General features: G+C 32.8%; 1 protein-coding gene across 1 annotated transcript; it reads left to right on the forward strand.

Annotated features, from left to right (window-relative positions):
* LOC148601898 (uncharacterized) lies at nucleotides 1–26,972 on the forward strand. Its single transcript, XM_088556950.1, has 10 exons — nucleotides 1–125; nucleotides 2,250–2,433; nucleotides 8,709–9,381; nucleotides 11,611–11,655; nucleotides 12,706–12,971; nucleotides 13,709–13,885; nucleotides 15,636–15,855; nucleotides 17,455–17,565; nucleotides 18,530–18,639; nucleotides 20,066–26,972. The coding sequence occupies exons 2-10, from the start codon at nucleotides 2,299–2,301 to the stop codon at nucleotides 20,198–20,200; spliced, it is 1,872 nt and encodes a 623-aa protein (XP_088413076.1). The 5' UTR covers nucleotides 1–125; nucleotides 2,250–2,298; the 3' UTR covers nucleotides 20,201–26,972.
* Nucleotides 26,973–27,368: the final 396 nt, after the last annotated feature.

Here is a 27,368-nt window from a genome sequence, read left to right on the forward strand (position 1 = left end):
ACATTATTACAATGATACAAAATTACTTCCCCTTGATTTTGGAAAACAAGTTGAGAACATGAAATTATGAAGAAATATATTTAAGATCGATTTAAAGGAAATCAACGTAAAATAAGTACATTCTTGTGAGTTTCAGTAATCATTTTAGTTTTGCCTTTAAACAAAAAAAACATGTATCCTTTTAAATGTTGAATTCCAATGTTTGGCGCCTGAAACTCATCTGGAAAATGTGGGTCATAAAAGAGAAAGTGATTCAACTCTAGAGTGGGTATGCTCGGTCTCTCTGTTGTTACTCTCAAGTTCATTAAAGGTTTACTATAGAGTACATATAACTTCACATTGTCTAGGGGAATATACAATCTGAGTAAATTCTCATTGGCATTAGCCATTACTGGAAGTGGACTGCATTAAGACCGGTCAGGGAGTACTCCTAAATTGGCTACAACGTAAGAGGTTGGAATTCCATTCCTCCATACCCCAACCTCTTACTTCCGAGCGCCATTTTGCAAACAGCTCATTCCTACTTCTTTGAAACCTGTCAAACAGATATCTACAGTACAGATGTTCTTTCTTCCCATCTGGTATTAGACTTTGGAACCAGCTCCCAGCCACTTGGTCTCAGTCCACTCTTAAGAGCTTCAAGACAGGACTTACATCAGATCAGTAGATGTTACCTCCTGTTTTTAACCGCACATGCAACTTGCAGTCACCACACTTGCACATAGACTTCACAAGCATCTGTATATAAATGCCCTGCACCAGAGTGTGACAATTTGCTCCAGAGGAATCACCCACTATATTGGAAAATGAAGAAGAAATAGGAAGAATTATAGTAAAACATTTACCATTTAAAACATTTTATATAGTTTCTTTACCTTAACATAGGAGAATTTGACTAAACTGAAGAAAAACAAATGACCTACCTGATAAGAAAATCTAGCAGTCCCAGAAATCTTTTGTAAAAGCAGTTTAATTGAATTTCACATATGCTTTTCAGCATTTTAAATATGTACATCCAGTTGATAAAATTACGTATTTTAATTTGTGAAACGAAAATATTAAATTAACCAACGAATTACCATTACCAAGTTCATTTTGTCATAAATATATTGTATTCTGTAAAATTAATCACCTAACTCAAAATGGCTGGTCACTTTGATAACTGTCTTCATTGCAAATGTTTTCTATAAATGTAGGTTATCAAGAAAAATTGATTTTTGGTGGGTTAAACTTCTTTTATGTAAATGGAAGACTTAAAATATTTTAAAACACGTTTAGTTTATACACACTTGTGGTGGCTTTCGACATGTCAGATGCTAGAGGTTAGGATGGGGCCAAGTCAGAAATAGCTTGCCAGACAAACTCTATCACTGCTGGAGTACTCGGGGAGAACCATTAATTGACATATTTAATCTCAGTTGTCATACATGTATACATATACATGGATAGACCAATTGACATATAATACACTGTTTTCAAAATTGAATCTTTGTTTGAGAATGGTGCCTCACTTTTTAAAACAAATCCAAATATATGAACCTTACTGTGCAACCCCCCCCCCCCATTTTTTTTCTTTTTTTGAAACATGCTGCATTTCTTGCCTGCCTGTTTACAATATTTATTTAGTTGTTTCATATGTTCCATTGACCTTCAGTTTAATGATGATCAAGTATATAACTAAGGTCAGTATGGTCCTATTCCTGCCTCTTACCTGTTGAGTTAAAAACTCATGTTCACTTGTCGCACACATTATTGACTGGTAATTATGGTCATTGTAATTGATAAAGTAACAACAGGGGAACATACAAAAGCAATTTTTATATAAATGTAGCATGATTATTTGCTAATGTGTTGATGTATATTGATGAGTATACATTGTAGTATTACGTTTAACATCAAGTTGAGTCCTACTTAGCGGATTTTGTGGAACATTTTCAGATTTTATTTCTGTGATTTTATTGCAATGAGTTAATGGATCTGGAACATCACATTAAAACCTCTTGTTAGCTATACACATATTTATTTTGCTAGAGGGGCATGAAAAAGGGTCTTGCTTATATAAAAATGTTTTACTGCACATGTGTACATGTATGTCTTGTATGTGTTTTGTTTCCTTGAACTATAATGTAGTACATTACAGTAAATGCTTACATTTGTAGTTCAAAGGAAGGTTTTGCTCAAGTGAAATCATAAATTCTCGAAAAAAGCATGAAGTGTTTTTGAAATTAGAGTAATTAACTTTCTTTCAGACTAAGCATGCATTGATGAAGATTGTATTCATACTAAATATTGAAAGAGATGGATCCTAAGCATAAAGATATTTTGATCAGAAATAGAGTGGAGTTGGTGGAAAATCTAAATGTTTCTGATGGCCTATTTTCACAGTTAATAGCCAAGAAAATATTTAATGCGCGTATGGTCAGAACAATACAGGTAATATTGGAATACATTGATTTACTGATTTGCATAATGTATATAGAAAGTATGGTCACTTTGATACATATAATTGGTTACTTTTAGTAGGATAGCAGGCTAACAATTTTCGAGAATTTAATGTACCAGAATATAATACGGCTAAATTATACATTAACGGAAAGCTTATTTTTAGCCCTATTGAAATATCGATGTTAAATGCATTGATTGTGGTCACGTCTCTAACAAAATCGGGTCAAAGTCAATCATGATTTTTAAGAAAAAAATTTTGTACCATTTTTGTATGACTTACTTCCCTTTGCTAGTAAGAAAAGTACCAAACTTTTTATATTAGATCAGCTCAAATTCCATCTCATACAAGAATTACTAGCTATATTTAAGACAAACTAGCATATAGTGCCGTCCGCAGCAGTTCTTGGTAAACATGCCAAAAACTTTCAAATTTTAGCAGTCCGAAATGAAAGGCCAACCTTGACCTTTCAGGTATCAGAATGTAAAATTAGAAGCTAAATATTTTAAAAGCATATTCTGAAATTATTTTTTAATATCTAACATTTGTAGTAAAATATCAAATTTTCTATTTAAATAGCAGCTTTCAAAGTGTCATTTCTCCATTAGTTCAGGTACAATTTCCCTTTTAGTTCATTTTGTGAATATTTTGTACATTTGCAAAGATAATCATATGATACTAAATAACACTGTATAGTATGTCTTAATTTTATATAACCATCTCAATTCTTGACAAAATTTGTGATAAACATGGAAAACTCAAAAGAACACCACTGAAAATGTCTATCATTTCTTGTTGTACTGGCTACAGTGAAAACTACCAGTTTAGTTGAGAAATGGGAAGCATGTACATTTGTATTAATTATTGAAAAAAAAGACAATACCAATAATGCAATAAATGCTACTTGAAGAAAATAGCAGAAACAATGTTTCATTATTTGCCAAACTTGATTTTATTGCACATAATAAAACATTGAATTATTGTATCCTAATTGATTTGTTTTTTACTCCATATTGCCAATATTATTCTTAAACATGCCAGTGTAAGCCAAAAGAAAGAAGCAAAAAGACATTCATTTTTATTGTATAGTGGTTCCAGGTTTTTGAAAGGTCGTGAAATGCGAAAAGAAAACTGCAACACCAAGACACTTTTTCTGACCAATTTGTATATTTTTGTCAGCGACAAGTTTTTTTTTTCTCTGTTTGAAAAGCCATAGACTTAGAATACTTTCTTGAAAATAAAAACATAACTCACTAATAGTACCCAGGTGTCGAAAGAATAGGTTATGAAAAGATTTAAGCTGTTGTAAGTTAAAAGTGAGTAAAAGTATCGAATATTCGACCAGGTAAACTTGTATCCTTCACATAGACATGTTGTGAAAGTACATTTTGTGACTGGATACTAGAGTAGCTTTTGATCTGAAGCCTGCATGTCAGGTAATGAGAATACAATTGTGGAAAATACAGGATATTTTTATTGCACCGGCCTCTTGGCAGGATAGTATTGATGATAGCAATTTGTTCTACCCCTTCGTATACCAACCTGACACATTTCATATTGGAATAGTTTTTTGTAACCTTGCAGGTTGTTTTATTAATAAGTTTTTCAAACGAACTAAAACAAAGAAATTGACTTCAGAGAGGCTTGGATGTTTGTGAAGACATCAAAACCTAAGTAATATAGATCTGCAGTGTTTTCATTTGGAAACAGGCTGGAGGCTAATTTGCATGCTTCAAACACCTGTCTGGCTGGTTCAAGTGGAAAAAGTTACATATCATTCACTTAAGAATTAATAGATTTGTCTTGTCCAAATCTTTATTTGGCCTTTTAAGAGAAAAAATAGTGGATATGAATATTTGTTGCTTAGGTGTGAGTTAACATGATAAATATGAATATTTAAATGTTAAATGTCAATTTAACTCCTAGTTAGTTTGGCACTGTGTGTTTAGCATTTGTTCCCTTTGAGTCTAATAATAAACCAAAATGGCATTTGCTACATGTAGCATCAATGAAACAACAATATTACGACTTCAGCCTGACATAGGTCTGAAAATCATTACTATGGTTTTTGATTGCTGTGTAAAGCTTTTGTTCGCTGAGGTACAAATTTATATCATGATTGGTTACTGCATGCATGAGCGGCAGACAAATTTTTGAATTACCAAGACTCCTTGTTTCCTTGTTTATAGATTTAATGAGATAAGATTCGGTATTATAGTATATTATACAGCTATACATGCAAATAAAAATTTGCAGTACATGATATCATTTTAGCCCTGATTTAATATAAATGGAATCCCTGTTCTTCAAGGGTTACCAATTAATGTATTATAGAGAAAGGGGGATTCCCCAGAGAAACGGATAAACAGAGAATCATAAGAATAATATCAATTTTCTTCTTATACTACCAACATAATACTATAATGAAACGACTTTTGGAGTCAGATATTCCAAATCAATTGGAGCCCCGCATAAGACTGGACACACTATTTATGAATTCCTAGTTTTGTGGGTATAATTATAAAGGAAATGTTGTGGGTCGAAGCAAAAATGTTTTATCTGATCTATGCAATTAATGCAATCACAATTTTTAAAATTCACTGTGCCTTCTTATACATAAGACACAAACAATTACATTTGTTATATGTACTCCTTTTCAAATGTTTAGGCACACTTAATTTCTTCTTTAGCTAAACCACTGATCCAATCCTCTCTTTTTATTGACTAAGATTTGTTATAACCCCCATTAAAATCATCTCTCAAGTCTTCTAGTCATAGTACTATACATGTATGTCAAAAGTTAGAAAGTCTATGCATATTTACTATTACAATCCGGAATTAAAATGTATCATACTCAGATTTGGTTGGAGTCTTATAAATGACACTTGAATAAAAATAAGGGAATATCCATCTAAAAACACAAATACAGAATTCTATCGAAGATTTCTTGCAAACTTAATAAAGCAAACCCAGCAGAATAAAAAGTACACAACGTATCATTATCAAAATGCAACAGCACAAGATTGTAATTTTGACATATGCTTACTAGTTATTGACTGGTCACACTATGTGATAGATTATACACGGAGCATGTGAAATTTTGCATTTATAAGGTAGCTTGTACTGCCAATATTGACCTTTGTGTTTACTTATTAAAAATACTTCTTATCATTACACAAAATTGAGAGTTAATTCATAAGGTACCTGCTTTTAAAATCTATGCATTTAAACCCACTGTGGTCAATAAATATGCACAAGTGTCATACAATTGATGAAAATTGGCTTAAAAATTGGCACAAAAATACAGTCTGCAAAACTACGTCAATATTTTCTGCATGACAATATTTTATTGAAAATTGCAGCTTTATGTAATCCTTAATGCTTTCTGTGAAAGACACGTAGATCTTTTAACAAACTGTTTTCCTTGTTTTCATAATCAAAATTGACTTTTTAACAGCCTGTACTTGTGGAGGAAAACAGGGCACCCTCACAAAATGCAATATTTCACGAATTCTGACCACAATACATTTGTAAAATAATTTCAATTTGAAAGTAGAATGATTTTCATAAAAAATGATACCAAAAATAGCCGTATTATATTTCGGTACATTAAACTTCGTTATTTGAAGACTTTTTAAACCTCTGCTATCCAACTATTTGATACATGCACATGTAATTGGTTACTATGACACATGCACAATTATTTTATTAAAACATTTTTATGCCCCCGAGACAAACTGTCGGGGGCATATTAATTTACCCCTGTCCATCTGTGTGTCCGTCCGACTGTCCGGCTTACACATGATCATGGGTTGTCCGGCTATTTCCTTGTACAGTTTTTGAACATCTAAAATATTTTACCGGATATTTCTACACATGATGAAGGTGTGCAGGGCCAAAGGATTTTGATTTTGGTGAAATATTATGGAAATTGGTGATAGTTACACATTGTCTTTCTACTCAGAAATATATGGATTGTGGCTTGTCTGGCTATCTCCTCGTACAGTTTTTATACACTCGTCAAAGACGGGGCATAATATGGTATATTGTTGTCCGTCCGTCGTCTACACTTCGGACAATAACTCAAAAACGCTTTCACCATCTTTAATGAAACTTTGGTGAATTGTTCATATCTATTGATGTAAGCTCCCTTATTTTTATATATTTCAGATTTTTTGTTTTTTTGCTATGAATTTTCTTTATTAAAAAAGGGAGATTTTCAAGTTTTCACACAATTACTCAAAAACACTTTCACTAACTTTTATGAAACTTCGGTGAATTTTTCATATCTATTGAAGTAAGCTCCCCTCCATGTAACTCTTTAAAAAAGGCCAGAAACGGCCCAGGAAATTTTATTCGTTGAAAAATTGTTTAAAACACCATTTGTTATGATGATTGACTAGTAAATATAAAAGGTACTTGGTAACCTTGTCAGAAAAGTGTGTTTTAAACAAGATAGAAATGTATGGGTGAAAAATCAAGACTACAAACTTAATTAAAATTGAGGTAGCCTTGATAGTGCCGAATTTTGTGTGCATTTTTTATTTACTTTTTGTTGGGTGGAGGGTTTTCACAGTATTTCTATAAATTCATTGAAAACATAAGGACAAGTTAAAAGGGCAATGGGCATATCATGCGTTTAAAGCACAGCTGTTTATTACATGTACATCTAAAATATTTTACCGGATATTTCTATGCATGATGAAGGTGTGCAGGGTCAAAGGCTTTTGGTTTTCATGAAATATTACAGAAATTGGTGATAAATAGACAGAAATAGGGTTATATGGCTTGTCCTGCTATCTCCAGTAGTTTTTGAACTACATCTAAAATATATTTTGCAGGATGTTGGTATGATGGTATGCAAGGTCATAGGATCTTGATTTTTGTGGAAAATTACGGAACTGGCTGATAGTTGGACTTTGTCATTTTTGTCAGTAATATACCCCAAGCAACAAAGTTAAGGATTTGTTATTGGGGGTATTAACATTTTTTATGTGTCCGTCAGTCTGTCTATCAGTCCTATTATTTTCATCACAAGTGTTTTTGCTGTGCTTAGCCTAACATACCAAATATGTACTGCATCAACCAATAGTACATAACCTTTCTGAATCTGCAAGCCATGTCTTCATACAAATATAAACATGTTCTTAATTTGGCAAATCTATTGAGCGGGGGTATAATTAGAGACTTGAAGACACATTTGATTTACTTAAAATGTGAACTAATGTGAGGATTTTGATCAATTAGAGCACTTCAGCCTTTCTAGTTACACAAAAGAAAAACCTTGGAGGCACTAGGCAGATAGATCTGTTTGGAATTTGACCGATTTTATTCTAAAATTATAGCTAAACTTGAAATTTTTTCCATTACTTTTTTTCTTAGCTCCTTGCTTTGCGCCAAAATTCTTGGTTGTTCTTTATTTCTAGTGCTATTCAACCAAAATTTTTAGCACCACCTGGTGGGTAGAACTACCTTGATCAGCATAAGACTACAATTCCAGCAAATTTTTTAGGAAGAAATTCTCCTTCCTGCATCCAAGGTTATTTTTTAGTGTAGCAGAAATGGCCGAGTAGTTCCAGTTAGATTTTGATCTGTCAGAAAACATGGCTGTTGTAACTAACAATAGATCATAGTGGTCAGAGTTATTCATTTTTGAGGATTTATTGTTATTCTTAATGTTACAAGTATTTCTTTTAAGAATCTTCACTGACACTACATGACCGATAAGAAGCAAACCTGGCATGGTCTTCACATTTCATACAAATATCCAAATATTTACAAAAAGGGGGCAGTGATTCCAATAAAGAATGGGGTTCCAGGCTAATATCTGTCCTAAGGGTTACCTACTTCGTAAAAATTGTAGCAAGTATAAAATCAATACTATTCAAACTGCAGTGTTTTTATACATATTAAAAATGTGTACCTTTTATTATTGTGAATTTAAAAAAAAATTTCATACATTTTTAGCATGTTGAATGAGCCATTTTTTGTCTTTTTTTTTTGTGGAGGATACATGTATCTCCTTTATAAAATTTGTATCTCAAAGAAATATTTAACCAATATTTTCCATACATGTAAGTAGCCAGGATAGCTACAAGCTGTACATACATGTTGCCATATAAATGTGTTTTATTTTTTAAACCAAAAAAGCAAAAATTTTAATTTTATATTCTATAATAGAAATACATTTCCCGTATATAGTTTTAAAAGTAATCAATGCATATTTTGATACCGTATGATAATTTTTATTTTTGTAAATTTATAGCACAATAAAACTCCTGATCAACAAGCAGAGGAGTTATTGAATGTGTTAGCCACAAGAGGACCTAATGCATTTCAAGCATTTTGTGAATCTTTAAAAGCTGATTTACAGGAGCATGTTGTTGATTTATACTTGACTCCCAAAGAGGAGGAAAAACAAAGTGCTGATGGTGGTAATAGATTAGCAAGTAGTGAAGAAACTGGTATAAAATCCACAAGTCAACAGCCTCATGTTGAATCATCCTCATACATTAAAATCCATTCACAATTTCCTGTCCAAACAAGATCTGATGCATATGACAAAGAAAATTCTGCTGAAAATTCATGTTTGGCAATAACTGGTGCACGATTTCCTGCTGCTCAACAACCTCGTCCTCATTCATCACCTCCTCGTCTTGTCAGTCCTCCTGACAGCCATCATCAACTCATTTTCCAATATAGTTCTAAAAAAAGTCATGACCCTAATCAAAACTTTTGTGAGAATGGAGAAACGAGTCAAACCAGATATCAATTTCAGCACTATATTGCTGATCCAGCCTATGTTGGACTAAATGGTGGACAACCCAGAGACATCTCCCATAAATCTTTAAAAAACATTCATAGTTTACATCCACAAAATGATTTACCAAGGAGGTATGTTGGGAACAGTCATATATTGATCAGGAATGACAGTATAGGTAAGTGTTATTACTGAGCAACCATTTGATGTACAGTAGGTAGGTAAAATTGTGTATAATATAGTTAGGATGTGTATCATGGAGGGGTTAGGATGTGTACAGTATAGGGGTAAGGATGTGTACATTGGAGGAATTATGAAAAGCATAGTGAGGGGATTAAGTTGTGTACAGTGTAGGTGTTGTGTTGTGTATATGGGAGGGATTAGGATGTGTATAGTGGAGTGATTAGGATGTGTGTAGTGAAGGTGTTAGGATGTGTATATAGGAGGGATTAGATATGCATAGTGGAGGTGTTACGATGTGTATAGTGTAGGTGTTAGAATGTATGGAGTTGGAGGATTATTTTGTGTATAGAGGAGGGGTTAGGATGTGTATAGTGTAGGTGTTAGAATGTATATAGTTGGAGGATTATTATGTGTATAGAGGAGGGTTAGGATGTGTATAGAGCAATCAAGGGAACCAAGGTTATAGCAGTAATCAAAAGAATGCAATCCAGGGACGAAGACCAGACATGGAAAACAGACACACAACAAAGAACATTAAGTAACTAAAATCATACATACAAAGTAACAAAAGCAAATGAGCAACTCTGACTTTACTAAAAACTGGGAGCATGGACCAGGTGCACCGGTAGGGTAAGCGTCCTTTGTTTTTCTTGAAACACCCGGCGAGTTGCTCATAAAAAGTCAAGTCTGGGGTAGACAAACGAGGAAAGGAAAACTATGACCCGTTGAATAAATTAGTTTTCATGATGCAGATGGATACACCATAACAATCCACGAGTTCATGATGACGACCATAAAACTTCTGTAGTGATGACTTCAATCTTGTAGCAACATAACCCTGTTCCAGAAGCCTATTTGTTAGAGTTCTAGCACAATACAAAAAGTCTGCGTAGTTTAGGCAAGCTCTGGCATAACGTATGAGTTGTGATATAAACGTTCCATACACAGGTTCTGAAGGGGTGTTGCCACAGATGAAAGGAAAGTGTAGGTGTTAGAATGTATATAGTTGGAGGATTATTATGTGTATAGAGGAGGGGTTAGGATGTGTATAGTGTAGGTGTTGTGTTGTGTATATGGGAGTTTGTTTGTTTGTTGGGGTTTAATGTCCGAGCAGCAATATTTCAGCTATATTCAGACGATGTATATGGGAGGGATAGGGATGTGTATAGTTGGAGGGTTATTATGTGTATAGTGGAGGGATTAGGATGTGTATATAGGAGGAGTAAGGATGTTTATAGTGTAGGTGTTAGGATGTGTTAAAATGTGTATAGTGGGGGTTTAATATGAATTGAGGAGGGGTTAGCATGTGTATAATTGAGGGATTAGGATGTTTATAGTGTATGTGTTAGGATGTGCAAATGTAAGTATGTGTATAGTGTAATTGTAAGGATGTGTATAGTGTAAGTGTAAGGATGTGTATAGTGTAAGTGTAAGTATGTGTACAGTTGGTGGGTTATTATGTGTATAGAGGAGGGATTAGGATGTGTATAGTGTAGGTGTTGTGCTGTGTATATGGGAGGGATTAGGATGTGTGTAGTGGAGGGGTAAGGATGTGTGTAGTGTAGGTGTTAGGATGTGTATAGTAGTGGAGGGGTTAGGATGTGTAAAGTGGGGGTTATTTTATGTATAGAGGCGGGGTTAGGATGTGTATAGTGAGGTTATAATTTGAATTATTGGAGAAGTTATGAAGCATATAGTGGGAGTTATAATTTGAATAGCGGAGGGGTTAGGATGTGTATAGTGGGGGTTATAATTTGAATAGTGAAGGGGTAAGGATGTGTATAGTGGGGGTTATAATTTGAATAGTGGAGGGGTTAGGATGTGTATAGTGGAGGTTATGATTTGAATAGTGGAGAGGTTAGGATGTGTATAATGGAGGGATTAGGATGTATGCAATGGAAGGGGTGACCTCTTGTTAGAGTTATTTCTCTTGAAATGCTAATAATGACATTTTGGCATTTTTAGCTAATAACTTAAAATTGTAGTATGTAGTAAGAAACTTTCAATTGATGAAATGATCCTTCTAATGAAGCTTACAAAAGTATGTATGGTTTAAAGTTGGATGACAACTCCATGTTAGAGTTATTGCCGTTGAAGGCAAAAAATGAACCAGGTGAGCAATTCAGCCTCTAGTTTTTAATCCCAAACTCTGTCAATTGTATTAAATAATTTTTATAAATACATGTACTGGAATTCAAGAATATTTTTTTTTATATTATTACAGATGCAATGACAAAGAAAGAATACCCAGACAATATGGAACAATCAGGTACTATAAACTAGTGAGAATTATTTTATGGATGTTTGGTGCTTACATGAAAGAAGTTGGGTTTTTTCTCCTCAATTGAATTGTAAAATCTGTTTTTCTACATGTATATATGACCTGCTAGTTAATTTTCCAAATTGAAGACAATTATATTTTTTTTTCTCAGAACTGATTTCATTTATCATTTCATGTAAAACAACACTCAAGTCCTATTTTTCAAAAAAATTGGCCCTATTAAAAACCCACTTGAAGGCCTGATGTTTTTAACATGAAAGTCGACAGAGGCATTTGAAGTGCGGTACTCTGTGGTAACCCTTAATCTCCAACTTTTTGTATGGTACATCATTCTGACCCAACATATCAATATCCAGATTAAAAGTTGGTTGCAAAGTCAGAAGAAATTTGGACTATATATAAAGGAATATCTTCTTTGGTTCTTAGTTATACCATACAGTGAAACCTGTCTAAACCTGACAGTTTTCTTTTTTTTTTTTTTTTAAGTTCCTATATATCCATTAAAATGTTTTTTGAACATAGATGTACTGAACACCTGTTTTAACCAAACAAACTTTACAGTTCAAAGGGGATTTGGTTTGACAGGTTTCACTTAAATTTTTAAATGTTTAAGTACCCGTCTACATAAAATTCAGACACTGCCAATGATAAGTGATTCATGGTGAAGAAAAACCCACCTAACTAACAATATCTTTTTCAGTCTACAATGGCTATATTTTCACATAATGATAATCATTTCTGCATGCAGATTTGCACTTATTATAAAATTATACATTCATCTACTACTAAAATCAACCAAATGAAACAAAATCAAGAAAGATAACTCTTGCAAAGTACCAAGTTCATGTACAATCTATGTTATTTTTATCAACAACTAAATTAAAAGTAAGACTGGTTATGTGACCAGTAACTGTTCCTGAACAAGAAATAAAATTGAATTCTGTGGGTTATTGACATTCACAAATCACCTTCTGTCTGATTTTTATAAAGACTACTACTTAAGTAATAATTGACACTCATGTAACCTTTGTTTTTCAGCAAAAAGACCAAGACTTAATGAAGATGAAATTATAACAATTCCAATATATAAGGACCAACTCAAACACACTCCATCCATTGTAGTTGTTAGTAGTCCTTCGGTTCCTAAGCTAGATAGTAGTCCCAGTAAAAAGTCTATAGTCCCTTCCCTGGTCAAAGTACCTGTTGGAGAACACGATGATCCTTCCCTAGACCTTACTGATGGTCCAGTCAGTGTCCGAGTAGAATCCAGTACCAGACAGTTTTATATTGAACATTATAAAAAGGTATGCATTGAATGAGTGTCCAATACTCCAAGTAGTATCAGTGTTTAAAACAACTTGTAGACCAATTCTTTTATAAGTGCTTCAGAGTATAGGAGTACGTTTTAACACTTATAGGTCCATAGAGATATCCATAACATCAGGTCTTATTGAAATAAAAGAAAGAGTTTTAAACAGTTAAATTAATTATTCTGACAAAAAGCAACTCATCAATCAAAATGCCAGGTTCTGCTATCAAGTTAGTGATAACAAGTATGTCATTCATGACTACAATACTATACTGTGGAAGTTCTTTAATTCGTGGATACCAATTTTCATGGATTACAGAAGAAACGAAAGTTTGTGGATTCTTGAATTAGTGATTTTGAGGTTTTCTGTATACAAATCAATGGGAATCTCCTTTTCATTGGGAACCAAATTTCGTGTTTTGGCCTACCCATGAAAACCACGAAAGTTGATACCCCACAAACAATAGCACTTTCACAGTACCCCAGGTTCTGCTATAAAGTAAGTGATATTAAGTATGTCATTTATGACTACAATACCATATCCCTTTAATTGTACAGATACATTTACTTGGATTATTCATATTTATTTTTATATTCTTTCAACAAGTCTCTGAAAACATATGAAAATTCTTTCAGGTTTGTAAGGATTTTCAAAATCCACAAAATTTAGAACTACATTGTACATGTGTATATGACAAATCAAACCTTTCAGCAAAACATTTATCATTGCAGTCCTACTCCATGGTAAGAATACCTCGAGGAAAGGCATTAATAGTGAATGTCAATGAGGTAGAGGGAAAACCTCCAAGGAGAGGTACTGACATTGACAGAGATAACCTCTACCACCTCTTCTCACAGCTCCACTTTGATGTCACTGTTTACAATGATTCAGATGGACTTACTGCAAAGGTAATACTGAAAAATAAACCAATACCAAATACATGAGGTGTGATTGTGATGGACAAACTGCAAAGGGTATTACTGAAAGTCACATTAATACTGAACACACGAGGTTTGATTGTGAAGGGTTAACAGCAAAGGTAAAAGTGAGAGTCACACTTATACCAAATACATGAAATATGATTGTGAAGGGCACACTTCGGAGGAAATACTAAAAGTCACACTAAAACAAACACATGAGGTATGATTGTGAAGGGCTGATGGGCAAACTGCAAAGGTTAATGAGAAAGTGAGACTAGAATCAAACTCAAAAGATATGATGATTTTGAAGGGCAAACAAGAAAATGTTCTACGACAAATATGTATTAAAATCATTTATTTTACCTGTCAATTATGATGACCAGCTCATTTATGATCAAAATGATGTCACTAAGGAATGTGAACTGACTTTTATTCACGGATAATATTTCAGTTAAATTTCATTACACTGTTTGTGGATTGCATTAGAGCACATAAGTTTTCAGTGAAAATTGTGTATTTCATTGAGAATCTGATAAATTTGTCTGACTTCAAAATCATGAAAATTAATATTCAATGAAACTGCAAAACCATGAAAGTCATTACTCAATGAAACACCAAAACCATGAAAGTTAGTTCTCCATAAAATTGCAAAATCTTGGAAGTAAGCACTCTATGCAACTTCCAAACTTAAAGAAATTACAAATTCTTCAAACTTAGTATTCCATAAATCTGCAAAAGCTGGAAAGTAAGTACTCCATGAAACTGCAAAATTTTGAAAGTTAGTACTCTATGTACAGCAAAGCCATGAAAGTTAGTACTCAAAGAAATGGCAAACAGATGAAAGTGTGCACTCCATGAAACCCCAAAACAATGAAAGCTATTGCTCTATGAAGCGGCAAAATTGTGAAATTAATAATTCCTTTAAACTGCACAACACTTTAAATTTATTACTATATGAAACAACAAAATCTTGAAAGTAAGTACTCCATGAAACTGCAGCTATAATACGGAAAACCTGACCGCAAACCATAGTGGTGCACCGTGTTGGGAAAGATGCCACGTTTCTCGCACGTTAAAGAACCCTGCTGTGGTATTCGATAGGAGTAGGAACCTTTGCGCTCCGCCACAGGAGGCTAAATTGCCCGACCTTACCCATCCCCCCTTTTTCCAGTGGCAATCAAAATTTGTCGACCCTACTGTCCTTGTGTCCCATCCTTTTTTTTATCATTTCATGTTCATTTTATCATCCATCTCATGTTCATCGTCTGAATATAGCTGAAATATTGCTGCTCGGACGTTAAACCCCAACAAACAAACAAAAACAAAAACTCCATGAAACTGCAAAAAGATGAAAGTTTTGTATTCCATGACACTGCAAATCCATTAGAAATTTATTACTCTCTGAAACAGCAAATCCATGAGAAATTTATTACTTTATGATACAGCAAAATCTTGGAAGTTAGTACTCCATTGAACTGCAAAATCTTGAAAGTTAGTACTCCATTGAACTGAAAAAATCTTGAAATTTATTACTCTATGAAACAGTAATACCATGAAAGTTAATATTCCATGAAAAATGCTTTTTCACAGTAATGTATATTAATTGTAACTGTGGTTACCAATACCATTGATTTCACTGAATACATGTACCAATTAACAGGGAACCAGTGTAAATCAAGAAATTCAACAAAAAGTGATATCTAAACAATTTTATTCCTTTCCGTTTTTTCTAAAACAGGATATTGCAATAAAGTTGCAAGACTTTAGCGAATGTGAAGACCACAAACAAGTGGATGCCTGTGTTGTGTGTATCCTGAGTCATGGGGAGGAGGGATATATATTTGGTACCGATGGAAGAAAGATTCTGCTGGACAATGTACTGTCTCTGTTTGACAACAGCCATTGTAAACATTTGATAGGGAAGCCTAAAATATTCATTATACAGGCCTGTCGGGGAGGTATGAATATTTTACCTGTATGTTTTAGTGATTTTAGTATATTGGAATCACTGTGTCTGTCTGTCCATTCATCATTTTATCTGTCTGAATTTCGTCGCAATGATCTTGCCTGCCTAAGTTTTATATGGATTGGGCAGACATTACATAGGCGTAACTATTTTGCTGTACCTTTGTATAATGTTTTTTGGGGGCCAGCTGTGGCCTAGAGCTGACATTTTTCAACCCGATGGTTTTGTTGTCTCTTTGACATATCAATCTTATTCATTCTTTATATTACAGTCGACTCCACTAATTGGCATATCGCTTTATTGCATATTTCGGTTATTAGCATAAATTTCTCCTGCACAAAACCATTTCCTATTATTCAATTAGGGAAAAAATCGCTTATTTGCATAGGTCTTGCAGGTGCATTTCGGTTTATTGCATAGAGAATTTTGCCTTATCCAGGTAAAGACGGGTTTTCCCAAATTCTATTTTAAGCCTTCGGGTCATAAATATGTCAATCATATTTATTGTTGTAAAAACTAGATTATCATCAATCAGGAGGTGTTAATAATGGATTAAAAACATAATGGACATAAAAGACAATTTAAATGATTTCTAATTACATTAAAATAAACAAGCACCTAGGTGAACAATGACTTCTGACGACATGCCAAACATCACCTTATGATGCGGCTTGGGGTATTTTTTGTTCCTATTTAAATTCTTCCGACTACAAATGATTATCAATGTAAATTTAATTTTCTTCAATGAGCTGAACAGTTTTTAGTCAGCTTGGGTTACTAGGCATAAATATCAACTGAAAATTAAAAGTCATCATTCATTCAGCACAATGTCTAATGAAATTCAACTACCCTAAGGTGCCCCATACTATCCACACTTCATAGGAATATATTGAGGTCAATGACACGTATAATACACAACTATCAGTGTACAATGGTGATTGAACAGAGGAATAAAAACACACAGACCATTTCAAAAGTCCACAAACTGCAAACATTGATGAATATTACACTGAATCTTGGCTGAAATATGAAATATGGGATTTTCTTTCATAGAAAGGTCAGGAAATTACTTGACTATTTATAGATGAGAAACACGTGGTTTTACTTATAAATACACACAACGTAAAGAAGGTCAATAAACAAGACAAACACAATATATATTATTATTTATTGATAAAAAACAATACAATGAGAAGGTCTATAACAATTAAATACCAGATCAGACATGTTGAACAGTGATGTCCCTGGTTGATCCACAGTGTCGTCGTCTTACCTGAACTCACACTTCCGGTAAAATCGTAATTTCAGTTATAAGAATAGCCCGGTTATTTGCATAATTTTTACTGGCAAATAGGCTATGCAATTAAGCGGAATCCACTGTATTTGCTGTCTGATATCAATTCCTGTTTTTACTTGAGTTGGGGTATAGCCCAGTAACACATGCAACTTTGTTTTTTGTTTTTTTTTGTTCTGTTAATTGTTATTGAGTTCATTATATTGTGTTTAAAGTGTCATAGTTATGATAAAAATCATACTACAGGTACTTGTTTTTTGTTTTTGAAGTGGCCTGTAACTGTAAAATATGTTATAGGTGCTTTAGACAGTGGTATTATGTTTGGAGATGAACATGATGGATCCACGTGCAGACCATATCAACTACCAACAATGTCAGACATGCTCATATGTTTCCCTACGCAAGCAGGTAAGTTATAACAGTGTATCATCATCACAACAGTTTCTTTTTAATTTTTTAAATGGAAGCATAAGCTTTTCTAAGGTATAGAAAAGGCAATAGTTTTTGGAGTTATGTACAGCTGTCTGATGCATCATTTTGATATGCATCAGTTTACACCACTTGTTATGTGTAAAATACTCCCGCCAAATTCACATGCAGGAATAACTGGTCATTTAGTGTAAACCATGTGATTGTTACAATGAAACCAAAATTATTATTTATTACAAAAAAAATTAATGAGATGAAAGTACTGTGTACTTTATATAATACTCCTTGAAATTAAAGGGGAAAAATCTAAACATGTTCTTAGCGTATTGTTATATGCGAGGAAAGGAATTAAATTGAATTTGTTAACCACTCAAATTAAGGGCTACTGCATTCTACATATAGCTCATGTTACTTTATTGCAAATGAAGACATACATGTAACAATGCATCTTTATTAAAATATTTACTAATGAGAAGAGGTTATTATGTGCATGTACAGTAAAATGGTGTCTTAAATAAACATTGAAAAATCTGGAAATCTTGGTAAACCATCAAAGTTGTGTGAAGACTAATTGTATTTGTCTCTTTTCAGTAGCAGTTTTTAGTGTTTAACAAATTTATGCAGACATTTACAATATGACAAAAGCCCATGTACTTGTTAACAAATTGGGATGAACATAAAATTGTTTTGTAGTAAAATATCAGCTTTTAGGTCGATCTAAGACCCCCTCCCTTATGCTTACTAAGTTTGGCTGATTACATGGTAAAAATTGAAATTTTTTGGACTCCATCCCGCACCCCCCACCCACCCCCCGTCAGGCAGCTCCCCCTTTTTAGACTTTCTGGATCCACCACTACAGCTATATAAAGAACAAAAATTGATTGTGTTGTATTATTGTGTTTTAGTTAGTATTATCATATAATGATTTGTGTATACAATGTAGGTTATTATGCTTGGAGAAATAGGGAGAGGGGGAGTTGGTATATTGAAGCATTGGTACAAGTTTTTATGAAGTATTCAAAAAGTGAAGATGTCTGCACAATGCTAAATAGGGTAAGTAAAACTTGCTGTCAGAGTTTTAGAATTTTCTTTGAAGTACATGTTTGAATAGGAGAAAACACTCTACTTCTTTGTGTTGAGTTTTCATCACAGACTCTAACTTGTTAGTATTGAATAAAAACATTCATGCTCTATGTTGAGTTTTGGGTGGATAACTATAAGTTATTGGTAATGATATAAAGAACATTCTGATTAAATACCATCTATTGAGTTTTTATAGGCCAACAATAGATTTGGAAAAATGAATTCTAAAGGATAGCACACTCAGATCTAATGACATATATTAAGTTTTCATTGGACAAATTAATATCAATATCTTAGATCTGGTGGTGAATACCTTAAGAATGGCAGGTTGTGCTGATCCTAAATGGGAGGTTTCACACCTTAAGATTGACTGGTTGTGCTGATCCTAAATGTGAGGTTTAATACCTTAAGAATGGCAGGTTGTGCTGGTCCTAAATGTGAGGTTTAATACCTTGAGAATGGCAGGTTGTGCTGATCCTAAATGTGAGGTTTAATACCTTAAGAATGGCAGGTTGTGCTGATCCTAAATGTGAGGTTTAATATCTTGAGAATGGCAGATTGTGCTGAGCCTAAATGTGAGGTTTCACACCTTGAGAATGGCAGGTTGTGCTGAGCCTAAATGTGAGGTTTCACACCTTGAGAATGGCAGGTTGTGCTGATCCTAAATGTGAGGTTTAATACCTTGAGAATGGCAGGTTGTGCTGATCCTGAATGTGAGGTTTCACACATTGAGAATGGCAGGTTGTGCTGGTCCTAAATGTGAGGTTTAATACCTTGAGAATGGCAGGTTGTTCTGGTCCTAAATGTGATGTTTAATACCTTGAGAATGGCAGGTTGTGCTGATCCTAAATGTGAGGTTTAATACCTTGAGAATGGCAGGTTGTGCTGATCCTAAATGTGAGGTTTAATACCTTAAGAATGGCAGGTTGTGCTGATCCTAAATGTGAGGTTTAATATCTTGAGAATGGCAGATTGTGCTGAGCCTAAATGTGAGGTTTCACACCTTGAGAATGGCAGGTTGTGCTGATCCTAAATGTGAGGTTTAATACCTTGAGAATGGCAGGTTGTGCTGATTCGAAATGTGAGGTTTAATACCTTGAGAATGGCAGGTTGTGCTGGTCCTAAATGTGAGGTTTAATACCTTGAGAATGGCAGGTTGTTCTGGTCCTAAATGTGATGTTTAATACTTTGAGAATGGCAGGTTGTGCTGTTCCTTAATGTGAGGTTTAATACCTTAAGAATGGCAGGTTATGCTGATCCTAAATGTACAGTTATTGTTTTCACTTCTTTACATTGAGTTCTTTTCAAACATATTTTTCTCAATCTGTAAGATTTTATTCCTTTTGTTATGTGTGTCAGCAATGTAACTTCATATCTTTGCTCATGTTTTATTTAGGTGAACTCAGTAGTGTCTAGAAAGGTTTCCCGATGTCCACAGATAGAAATGGACCAGATGTCACAGATGTCTGAGTATAAAAGTACTTTAAGGATGCCACATTTCTTTTTCTTTCCTGGAATAGGAAGTGGCTGATACTAAGTTATCACTCTTGCTTTTTGAAGAGTTGTTTTTCTTAGATACCTCTGCTGATGTGTAAATTCCTCCCTGTAGTGAGAAGAAAGAGCTATTGAGTTCGAGGAAGGAATTGTGGCACCAAAATTTCAAGATTGTATTGCTGTTATAAATTGCAAATTTTATTTTTATACCATTGTGTATTTTGTGTCAAAGTATTGTATATTATGTTTTTGCAGTTTTGTGTTATTAGAATTTTTGTACTTACTATATATCTGTATCAAAAAAGTTAAACAGTCTGTAACAATGTTGTTGGTTAGATACCTATAAGGTCAGTAAGTTTTAATGACTTTAGATTTTACAATCCATGCCTTGATTCAACCAGTATTACTAAAAAGTCTTCCAATTTAGTTAGTGAATCAAAGTGGATAAATTAGTGGTAGTGCCTAGGTGATAGCAATCAGCTTATGAGATAGAAGAACAAATGTTTAACATTTTGTAAATATGTATTGCAGTACACATGAAACCTTGTGAACAACTGAATTCACTCAGTTGTTGATTTGAATTCTTTTGAGTTATTTAGACACAAATTTACAGGACTTGAATGAATATATACATATATTATAATAGACACTGATATCTACATTTACATTTTTTTTGTCAAATGACCATATACCTTTAATAGTATTGAATAAGAGGAGTTTAACAACCCACTGTTGCATCTGAAAACCACAATCCTTTAAGTTACAATCCAGAAGTCAATACAAGAACCATTTTTGTGATCCAGTCTGATTCCTCAATTAGCTACCGTGAATTTTTTTAATTTGTTGATACCCATTTTCGTGGATTAGGGAAGAAACACAAGTTTGTGTATTCTTGAATTTGTGATTTTGAGGTTTTTAGTATACACATCGATGGAAATCACCTTTTCATTCGGAACAAATTTTCTTGGTTTGGCCAACTCATGAAAACCATGAAAATTGGTATCCCACAAACAATAGTACTTCCACAGTGTATCAAAAGTAAAACACAAAGTAATGACGACTATTGCTTTTCAGTATGAAACATTTTAATTGCAACAGATTAAAAAGTAACAACTCTCGTTTGTAATTTGAAAATACCTGGTCATGTTTTTATAAATTACCAGTCGTAATAATAACTGATTCATCAGACTAATTTCACACTTTGGTGCCCACACTTGACATGTTTATAATAATAATAATAATAATAATAAAACTTTATTTTGAGAGGGTAACACAGTTAGTGTACAAGAACTAATCTTCCCTGAGGCCCTTATGCAACAGAAATGGAGACAGAAATTATATACACAAAAGTCTGTTTACAAACATGACAAAATAGTACTAGAAAAAAAAACAAACAAACAAAATAAAACAAAACAAAAGTAAGTAATACAAATATGTATTATTGTTATAAAATACATAGACATAGCTGTATTGGTTTATATACAAATCACTTGTCACTCAAATACTGTTTAATTTTATATTTAAAGCAATATGTCTTTGAAATATTAAATAATGTACTGGGTAATTCATTCCATAAAATTGAACCGGAATATTCAAAAGATTTTCTGTAAAGTTCAATTTTGGGTTTTGGAACTATAAACATTTTGGGTTTTTTTACTTCTGATTAAGTAAGTGTGCTTTGTAGAAACATAGTTGAAGTTATCTATAAGATATTTTGGAGCTAGATCTTTACTATTTTATGCATAAGCAAATATTTATGATATTTAATCCTATGGTCAACATTCATAATAACAAGTTGTCTGAATAATGGGGCAAAGGATGACATATGATCAGCATCTAGTATCAATCTAGCTGCTCTCTTCTGTAGTTTCAATATTCTATTCAAATTCACATTACTACATCCACCCCATACAATGCTACAGTAATCTATCAGAGGTAGTATATAACCATTATAGAAAGTTGTCCTTGCTTTGATACTAAGAAAGTACTTAATTTTTGACAGTAAATAAATTCTAGAAGACAATTTTATAACCTGATCTAAGGGCTTCAGAGTAATTGACACTCAATTGAATAAATTTATTGAAAGTATAGTGAGGAAAAAACGCTGAACTTGATCTACACTGACCCTTACAATTTACATACTGACTATGAACATGGCCGGATAAGAGAGGCGTTTTTTATTGAAAGTTGTGGCCACTGATCATGTTAGAGGGGCGACCTTTTATAAGGGGTCAATTTGCACTATAAGTCATTAATGCAATTGAAATGTGGTCGCACAAGATGGCTGCCCGTTGGTCAAGGGGGGAGGGGGGTTTCAGATAGGGACTTCTGTAGATAGAAATAACACAAATGCGTCTGTAAGAACAGTGATGCCAATCTGATCTTTAACCAAGAATTGTGATATGTATCAGTGTGTGACTGAGTGGAGTTGTTACACCCCTATTAAGTAAATACATGTAAAGAAGTTGTGAGATGCATATTCCACGTAGAAATTATTTTCAAGGATTCTAAGTCACTTGTCCACTAAGAAAATTAATACTGTAAACCAACTGATTTTGTTAACAATTAATTAGATTTAATGTACATGATTTTGCTGATGCAATATTAGTCTAAGAAAATGTCAAATTAGATATATGTCTTCAGATTGAAGCTTTTACATGTGTACTGTAAACCTAGAGGAGCTAGAAGAGAATGAAAGTAAATCTACACAAAGAAGTCCATTTATTAAGTAATTCATGTCAAAGATTTGTTAGTACCAAAATTAAATATCTTTAGATTTGAATTTGCATCATTAAACACAAAAAAATATCCAAAATATTGGTTTACTGTAGGCAACAAATTGACAATAATGAAATGGGAGGTTGTCAAATACAATGAGGTAATCAGAGAGATTTAGTATGCAGTCAAGAAATTAGAGGAAAAAAAAACAACAATTTACAGCAGGAAAATTTAGTTAGTTGATTTATTGAAGCATTATTTTAAAATATATTTTTGTGCCATTTGAAAATACTGTTGACTTTATATATAATTATGGATCTGAAGTATTTTTTGTTATGTTTCCTATATATTCAGTAAAATATATACATTGTATTTATATGTATAACTCTGATCACTTTTGCTATACATGTTTTTACTTTTTGTTTGTAGAAATATGAAAACTTGTAAGACCAGTAGGAAATTTATGTTCCTGATACCATGTGATTTCTATAGATTCCTTTCAGTGTAGAAAAGTCAATCATCTGTCTGATTTAGATAGATTCTTTAAGTCTTAGGTCTTCATTTATCTACCCCTGTAAATGAAAAAGTATAATTAGTATGTTGTTATGGCCACTAGACCAAATTGTGTATACCCCTGCTCTGTTTTAACCTTGTCAGTGTTTTGGTAACACTTTTTTCTGTCAGTTTTCTCTTCAATTACTTGTTGCAGTGGCTTGAAATTTTAACACATTCTTCCTTTAAACATGTCATATGGTGGGAGACATTTTCAGAAAAATTTGGCAACAAATTCCTGTTTACAGAAGACTTTGTTCATTTTTTTAACTTTATAAGTTAGCAAGTAGAAATTTTCATTATGGAAAATTCATTAACAACTTCCTGTTAACCGAGGACTTTTTTTTTTCTTTTTTCCTTCTATTTTGATTCAAAGCGGGGGTATCATTAATGAGCCATTGCTCACAGATTTTTTTTTTAAGTTTATGACCTTAATTGAAGAAGTAAGGAACATTGAAATGCTGTTCTTTTTGCTGTAATGTTTTATCTATCTGTTGTAGAATTGACATATAAATTTGTGGAATTCAATTTTCTATTAATTGTACTGTTTTCGTTACGGTAGTTACAATATGTTAGCAGGAATTTTCACTGCTTTAATCCATTGACTAAATTTCCAAACATTTTTGAACAATTTATTTTAACTCCGGCATATTATTTTTTTCATCAGTGGATGTGTTCAAATGATGTATTCTCTAAAATTGTTTTGCTAATGTATGATAGTTGAGAATTTTTATGTAAATTTTTTTTATTTTTTATTATAAGTAATATAAAGTAAATACCAAATATTCATACTTTCTTGTATATATCAAGTATAAATCTACAATATTTTATACATTTTTCTAATTGACCTGCTCTGCTAAATAGAAATTATATAATTTGGTAGTTTGTTTCCAAATATTTTATTTTTTTGCTATTGTGATACATGTAGTTGTTTATTTCCTTTTATTGCTTTTAAAAAGTATTTTTTTTATACATGTAGTTATACTGGTAGTCATACAAAAAATATGCATTATTGTTGGTAAAAGTGGAAACAGCAAGTTTTTTTTTTTTTTAGAATTTGTTTTTTTAAGTATTTGGATGTTTATAAGCAGAATTATTGAGTGGTGTAATATTTTGAGTTTTCATTATAATATAATCCTAATGCCAACAACGATAAGCAATGTGAAAAGGCTCAATTTGATATTTTGTAGGATTAAAAGCGTCCTTTATATGCATCATTTTTGTATTAATTATTGTTAATCCTATTAAACATTTAGTTGATTGATTAATGTTTTAGGGGGAAGGGAAATTTTTCTTACAAGACAAAAGTATTGCCTCTTGATTATAATCTTAATGTGTTGGTAGTACCCCAATATATCATGGGCATTCTGCCTCCAGTACACACTTTTGTTATGGAATAGCCCTCATTAGTTCTATGATGAACAGTTTTATAGAAGGGCCTTTATTACCATATCAGTCTTGATCTGTTTTTTTAATGTATGTTTATGTTTCTTTGTTTTACATATATACGCAAAATAATTGATTTTGAATATCCTAAAAATCTTTGTTTGGTTAAGCAGAAGTATGTAATTACTAAGTTTACCATAAAATTGTTGAACTGATTTGTTATTTGAGCCTCCCTTGCTATTTTCTATTGTCAGTTCTTAATAGCCCTAAAACCAAGGAAGAAAATTTGTTTAAAGGGAGATAATCAAATTTAAGGGTTTAACATGTTGACAACAAGGGTTCCATTCATTGAACTCACTCTTCATGTTTTTTAAGATAATTCACACACGGTAGCAATTATTGATTTTCCATAAGGAAGTAAGGTAAATGTATTGTAATCAGAAAATTTAGATAAAAAAAAAGATCCAATTTTTAGATTAAAGCAGCAAGTATTGATTTTTTTTCACAGCATGACAGTTTAAAAGTATGCCTTTGATAAAATTATAATTTAAAAACCTATGTGCATCTGAAACTGGATAACCATCTAGCATTTATCTTGTATCTGTATACAAAAAATAAGATTACTATCATACACATGTAGTACAAATTTATGTTGTATTACCCTGCACTCTATATCCCATTTTCCGTCCTTCTAAGTTTTAATGTGTTCATGTACAGTTTTATTTTGTTGAAAGAATATTTTAGTATGTTAGTAGAAATACATTCCATAATCTGTGGGTATATTTTGTTAACAATTAATTAAGATTTAATGTACATGATTTTGCTGATGCAATATTAGTCTAAGAAAATGTCAATTTGGTATCTGTCTTCAGTTTTGATTGAAGCCTTTACAAATCCAGTACATAGAACACAATAGCAAAATGTTGTAAGCCAAAATTACAACCTAAAAACCAAAATAAGATAAACTGAAGTCATCTCATTTGGTGTTATTTATTGAATAAATGTAAATTTACAACTTCTACGTTAACTTATGAAACAGATTTTTTAAAGACTTAAATAGTTTGTTTTTTTTCCTTACCATTCCACCTTTTGGATGTTTATAATAATACGTTGAATATTGTGTATTTGTAAGAAGACATTTTTTAGACTGAATTTTTAGTTGATTACAAGAAGTAGACATCTGTATTATGGCATTGTCAGTTAACTGAAGAGGACTGCTGTTTGAAGAACATGAATGATTTTGTAGTTCCCTGTTAGCTGATATCAAAAGCATGATTTGTCCCTATAGGAGATCCAAGGGTGCCTTGGGCCCCTCCCCCTTATGCTTGAAAAGCAATGTTAATTATATAGAAAACATTGGAAATCACCGGAGCAAATGCCCTTAGGCCAGTCAAATGGGTTCCCTGTTTTGGATCATGTTCTGCAGTTGTTTAGAAGAATGTTTGCCTTCATGGAAGGAAAGCGACTTTTTGGCTTTTGATTATCCCCCACCACACACCAACTTAGTTTTGGGGTATATAGTAATCACCCTGACTGTCTGTTCGTCTGTACACATTTCTTGTCAGCACAACTCCTAGAACAATCAAGTGATTCAGGTAAATTTTTTAGGAAGGTTGGGTATTATATGTAGATGTGTATGACTGTCTGTCTGTCTGTCTGTCCACAATCCTTGTCAGCATAATTTTTCCACAACTACTCAAGGAATATGGAATATATTTTATAGGATTGTTGAGCATTATATGAAGATGTGCATGAAAGAAACTACTTACTGTCGGAGGAATCCAAAGGGAGATAATTCAATATAAGGGTTTAACTTGTAACTGCTCATTTCATGAAAGGATGGTATGTTAATTTGCATAAAGGTATATAGCTCATGTTGGAGGATTCCATAGGTAGATAATTGAATATTAGGGTTTTTCATATTTGAAGTGGGGTTGTATTCTCTTTGCACACAGTATTTCTATTTGTTTCTTATTTTGAGTTTCAGAGGATTATAAACACAGTCAATGGGGGTGGAAATCATGTGATTAATTGTAACAGAGTATTATTGTATCTCCTCTATGGCAAATCTTCAGTTTATTGATAATGTCAGTCTTTGGTTGAGTCATAATCTGAATAAGATGAGATTGGTTAATAAAGCCTCCACAATAGTATATTGTTATCTTTAGTTTGTTAGCAGTATAACACTTGGTATGAATGTTCCTTAGGATATTGTACATTGAACTAGTGTGGGGATTTTGATCTGTTGAAAAACATGGCTTCTGTTACTAAAAATAGAACATAGGAGTCAGACATTTTCCCATATATCTCCAAAATCATTAGGTTTAAACAAATTCTTTAACTTGCCAAAATGATCCTTGTTATAAGGCCTACAAAAATCTGCATTGGATCAAAGTTGTCGGACGATTTCTTGTTAGAGTTACTGCCCTTGAAAGGTGATAAAACATGGTTTTTTTTTTTACAGTTTCAGCCAATATCTTGAAAACAGATAAATAAAAGGAAACTTTCAATTGCTGAAATGATCCTTATGATGAGGCCTACCTAAGTCT

The sequence above is a fragment of the Perna viridis genome, chromosome 12 (assembly GCF_037379345.1).
Source record: "Perna viridis isolate PV_CMFRI_1.1 ecotype Kerala chromosome 12, ASM3737934v1, whole genome shotgun sequence".
Lineage (NCBI taxonomy): Eukaryota > Metazoa > Mollusca > Bivalvia > Mytilida > Mytilidae > Perna > Perna viridis.